At 49.8% G+C, this 5,499-nt stretch overlaps 2 protein-coding genes across 2 annotated transcripts; both read left to right on the plus strand.

The window, feature by feature from the left end:
• The first annotated feature begins 1,225 nt into the window (after positions 1-1,225).
• Positions 1,226-1,878, plus strand: LOC125554317. Its single transcript, XM_048717896.1, has one exon. It carries the CDS (start codon positions 1,270-1,272, stop codon positions 1,876-1,878), a length of 609 nt encoding a protein of 202 aa, XP_048573853.1. The 5' UTR covers positions 1,226-1,269.
• A 2,426-nt stretch (positions 1,879-4,304) lies between these two features.
• On the plus strand, positions 4,305-4,907 carry LOC125554318. Its single transcript, XM_048717897.1, has one exon. The coding sequence runs from the start codon at positions 4,305-4,307 to the stop codon at positions 4,905-4,907; it is 603 nt and encodes a 200-aa protein (XP_048573854.1).
• The last annotated feature ends 592 nt before the right edge of the window (positions 4,908-5,499 follow it).

Here is a 5,499-nt window from a genome sequence, read left to right on the forward strand (position 1 = left end):
CTCCAACGCGACCCCGCCGACGAGCCGCGTCGCCACCTGCTCCACCCCGCGCTAGCCCACCTGCTCCCGTGGCTACGCCGCCCTGCCGTTCGCCATGGCGCTCTCGGTGAGCACCCCGCTCGGCCTCGCCTCCCTCCTCCGCCGCATTGGCTCCGGCGCCGTCCGCCCCGTCACCGCTCTGGCCGCACGACTGCGCCACCCCGCCTCCTCCCCGAGCTTGCGTTCTGGACCCCAGCCGCCCTCGCGCGCTGCTCGCGTCGTCGTCCCCAGCCGCCCGCCGGCTCCGACCGCCCCCGCTCTGCCCTCGCGCGCGCGGTCCTATTCGCACCAAAGCCGGTCCGCGCCGCTCTACCCTCGCGCGCGTGAACCCAACGCTGAGCCTGGCCGCGCCCATCCTCCCCCGCTCGACACACACCGGCTCCGCTCGCCGGCTCCGACCACGCATGCTCTACCCTCGCGCGCGCAGCCCAGTCCGCGCCCAAGCCGGTCCGTGCCGCTCTGCCCTCGTGCGCGCGAACCCGTCGCTGCGCCTGGTCGCGCTCGGCCTCCCGCGCTCGGCGCGCGCCGACTCCGCCCGCCACGGCCGCCTGCCGGCTCCGCGCGCACCGGCTACCGCCGCTGTGGCCGGCTGCTACTGCAGTAGGGGGGCACCCCTTTTTTTTCTTTTTTCTATTTCTTTGTTTTTTTAAAAAAATTGATGAGTGGGACCCACCGGCAGGTCAAATACCACCTTTGACTGTGTCCACGTCATCATCTGGTCTGGGTAAACCACCTAGGGTGCTTTTTTGTCCGGTATGAGATTGTTTAGGGAGGTATAAGAACTGAAAAATAAACCAGGGAGTAAAGTGAACCACCCACTTTATTCAGGTAGTAAAATGGACTTTTTTTCTTTTAAAAAGACAAAGAAAAACAAAACTCTTGAAATCGCATACACACCTAGCCCTCGATGTCACGATCAAATTAGGCATGGAACATAGTGCATGCGGCATCTTGGGTGGTGTGCAAACATGATGGTGTTCGGGTGCACGCCAGAAATAGCCGCTTTCAAACGAGCGGCATGCATAGAGCAATGACCCACGACACACTCCCGACCACACTCGCTGAACGGCCGCGCGCATCCATGCATGCATGCAGCCAGCCAGCCAGCCTCTGGTCGCTCGCGCGCGCGCGTATATACTCACCCACGTCCCACTCGCATTCTCGTGATCGATCGATCGATCAGAGACCGCCTCCCGGCCGGCCGGAGTGGATCGTGCTCATACGTCGACCATGGCCACGCGCCGCAGCAGCACGGGCGGCTGCCACGTCTCCTCCCTCCTCGTCCTCCTCTTCCTCGCCTCCGCCTCGGCGTCCCTCCTCGGCGCCCGCGCCAAAGGCCCCGTCGTGGACGTCAAGGCGTCCTGCGCCAAGACGGACGGCCCGATCACCTGCAACTCCTTCCTCGGGCCCGAGCCGGACACCAAGACGGCGGACGCGCGCGGGCTGGCGGAGATCGCCATGAAGGTCACCGCCAAGCTCGGCGGCTTGGTGGGGGCCTACGCGCGCCGCGAGCTGGATCTGGTCAAGGACAACCCGACGTGGCAGTGCCTGGACGAGTGCGCCGAGGACATCGAGGACGCGCTGTCGCACCTGGACGACGCCCTGGGCGGCGTCAACGACGCCCAGTTCGACCAGGTCCGCCAGTACATCGACCTCTCCGAGCAGGACACCTGGTCCTGCGACGAGACCTGCCGGGACACGCCGCCCAGCCCGGTCAAGACCGAGCTGCTCCGCAAGAACCTCGACTTCGAGAGGATGATGAACGTTACCCGCCAGCTCATCAAGCTCGCCGACGGGGGCGCCTCGCCGGTGCCGCCGAAACCCGCTATTCTTCCATGAGATGCATAATTCGCACTAGCGATATACCATTCCTGATGTGCTTTTATATTATATGTACGCACCCACAAGTGTTACATACTACTCCGTCTTAGCTATATATAGGTTGTCATAATTGTACGTAGTACTTGTTTTATTCTGCAAAAATGTCTCTTATCAATAAATTAAACTGGTTGGCGAATAGCTTATCTCTGTCTTTCTTGACTTGTTTCGAATAACAAAGCTTTTGTGTATTCCCTCCGTCCTTAAAAGAGTGTATTTTTAACTTTGCTAAAAAGTCAAACTTTTTTATGTTTGACTGTATTTATACAAGAGTATAGCAACATTTATGCCATCAAATTAATAGCATTAGATTCGTGATAAAATATATTTTCATCGTACTCCAATTTGGTTTCACAAACATTGATATATTTTTACACAAACTCGGTCAAACTTTAAAATAATTTGACCTTCCAACAAAGTTGAAAGTACACTCTTTGAAGGAAGGAGAGAGTACATAATATTGTTACAAAATAATTCACTTACTAGGCCAACATCGTCCACATTTAATATTTCCGCAGAAGGACATGACCACCACTAAATTCAACAAGAATAAATTTGCACCAATGCTTGTTTGATTGTAGGAAAGGAAAAACAAAAAAGCATTTGTTTGACTGAATCAAATTTTTTCCTTGGTGGAAAGGAATTCTTGGGGGAACAAGTTGAAGGAAGATAATCCTGCAAGTTAAACAATCTTTACGTGGGGAGAGACAACCAAAAGTTAGTAAGAAAGCTAAACAACTAATACATATAGAAAAACCATGAGAATTCTAATGGCTCATTTTATTTGCGCGACAACAAATACTCTAAAATAGGAAAAAACAATAAGATAACAATGTTGTGCTCACCGGAATCCTAAAGGATTGAATTTGCACAAAAGTTTGCTTGTTAATCATTTTTGTGAATCAGTTTGCTTGTTAATATATGACTTGTGAAAAAATATCAAAGTTACTGAATTTATTGGAGTCAAGCGGAAGTGATTATTTTTCACATAACATGGATCCTTGAATTTGCATAAGTCTACAAACTTGTTTTCTTTCTTTATTTTGAAACAACCACTGGGGGGGGGGGGGGGGGGGGGGGGCTCCTCACATGAATACTTGAGTGTGACTCATTTTGAAAAGAGAACGATCCAGTTTATAAGTGAAACTGGAACAAAAATAAGATTGTTTGCCACTCCCTCCGTAAAAAAATATAAAAGCATTTAGATCACTACCAATATTTCTTTACAGAGAGTGTACATCATAGAAAATAAACTTAGATACCATTGTAAAAATTTAAATTTCAGCCGTCAGCATTATCATTACTCCTTATGCTTAGAAATCTTGTCATTTTAGTTAGTTTCGTAAATCAATTTCAAGCTTAGACCATAAATTTTTTGATTTGCTAGGTGCAGCTAGAAAAATATGGTTGTAAAAAAAACTCGCTTTCATAGGTTGTTTTAGTATTTGCTCGCTATTCTTAAGTTTCCCCAAAAAAAAACACAAAACTTCGCCCATTATATCCAAAAACAGCATATATTTCTTATCAGAGGAGTACTTTTGAACAATAATCAAATGGTTTTCAATCTGGTGTGATATAACTTGCATGTCGTTACTATATCATTGCTATGTACTTGGCGCTCTTAACTACGTTTTTTTCAACATGGTACAGACGCAGATGCTCATACATACATGCATACACCCATCCTTATAAACGCACGCACACACACCCCCTACCCTATGAGCACCTTCGAGAGACTGAGCCGACACATCATCTTAAAATTGACGAACTCGCCACAGACACCTTCTTAGTCAATGGGAACGTCTCCCTCCACTGAACGCACATCACCGGAAAGCCTGAAATATATACAAAAAAATGCGACCACCAATGCCAAATCTATGACTTGAACCGTGTGGGTTGGTTCCATCGAAGTAACCTAACCATCTGATTATAATTTTCTCAAGTCTCATTCAAATTTGGAAAAGTGCATTTTTTCTTAGAAAAAGAGAGACTAGAGCAGGCGCAAGTTGCAATCTTCACTAAACTGAACCTATGGTTTTCTAAAGCAAATGAGATTCATGACCTTAATCCACATAGACATAGATATGCCCTTTAATATGTGTAAAATTACACTATGCATGTATTGAACATGCTGAAATAATATGATTGCATTCGTTTGCAAAATACTAGTATATACTCTCTTTTTTTTTACTAATATTAGGAGTGCTGGTAATCCATAGTCCGCGCGTTGCTCTCCTTAAAACTCAGCCACCGCTCGCTCACAAAACACTCCTGACCACGCGCACCGAGCGGGCACATGCACATACGTACGTACATGCAGCTCTCGTCACCACTCCCAAGACAAATCGATCCTCAGGCCGGAGCGAGTTCATCGATCGACCATGGCCATGGCGGCGCGTTGCAACACGCCTAGTGTCAACCTCCTATCCCTCCTCCTCCTCCTCCTCCTCTCCAGCGCACTCCTCGTCACCGCCGCCGGCAACTCCGCCAAGGACGCCTGCTCCAAGGCGCCAGACCAGCAGTTCTGCGTGGCCTTCCTGGCAGGCATCCCGGAGAGCATGACGGTGGACGCGCGCGGGCTGGCGGAGCTGGGCATCCGTGCCGCGGCCAAGATCGGCGCCGCGGAGGGCACGGCCGCGCGCACCCAGCTGAACCTGGTCACGATCAAGGGCCTGCAGTGGCAGTGCATGGACTCGTGCGTCGCCGACGTGGAGGAGGCCGTCTCCCACCTCGACGTCGACAGGGGCAAGGGCGGCGTCACCGCCATGGACGACGCCAAGTTCAACGACGCGCGCGACTACGTGGAGAGCGCCGAGAAGGACGGGCTGACGTGGAACTGCGACCAGTGCCGGGATGGCCTCACGGCGCCCGTCAAGACCGGGCTGCTACCCAAAGGCAACGAGTTCGAGAAGGTCATGGGGGCCGTCACTGCCCTCATCAAGCGGGCCGGTGGGAGCGCCGCGCCGGCGCCAGCGCCCGGCCCGTCCTGAACTCGCCGCGAGAAATAATACTAATCCCCACTCGCACGTGTTGCGGTAACATACTTTGTTGTCGACACAGAGTAACGTACTTCTTGATGTTCTTTTTTTCTGATCGACCAGGTTTTCTATGCTAGCTATATGTTCATAGTGCTTCTTTTAGTTTACATCATTTATTAGCTTTGTGATCTCTTTTTGTCATTATTGAGACATTGTTTGGTGCTTGCCAATTTGGGACATTTTATTAATGCGTAAATTTTATTTTCCGTGGGATCTCTATTTTTTATTAGATAGAAAAAGAATTGAGCAGAAAATAAAACCTGCCGAAAATATCAAAGAACACATGAAACCTTGTTTTTTTTACATTATTTGTTTTGAGATTGCTTACCACATAATATGTACAACTATTTTCATCCATTTACCTTCCAAAGTCAAAACTTGTAGTGTACGTAATGTTGGTAGCAGATGAGTTCACGCTTTAGGAACATTTCTGATTTCTGGGCGTGGCACCCTGATGGTAGGGGACTGTTTACGGTCAGTTCAGCATATAAGTTCATGGTCACTACAAAAATTCAACGAGAGAATTGGTTGGAAGGAAGAGCGG

The sequence above is a fragment of the Triticum urartu genome, chromosome 4 (genome assembly GCF_003073215.2).
Source record: "Triticum urartu cultivar G1812 chromosome 4, Tu2.1, whole genome shotgun sequence".
Classification (NCBI taxonomy): Eukaryota; Viridiplantae; Streptophyta; class Magnoliopsida; order Poales; family Poaceae; genus Triticum; species Triticum urartu.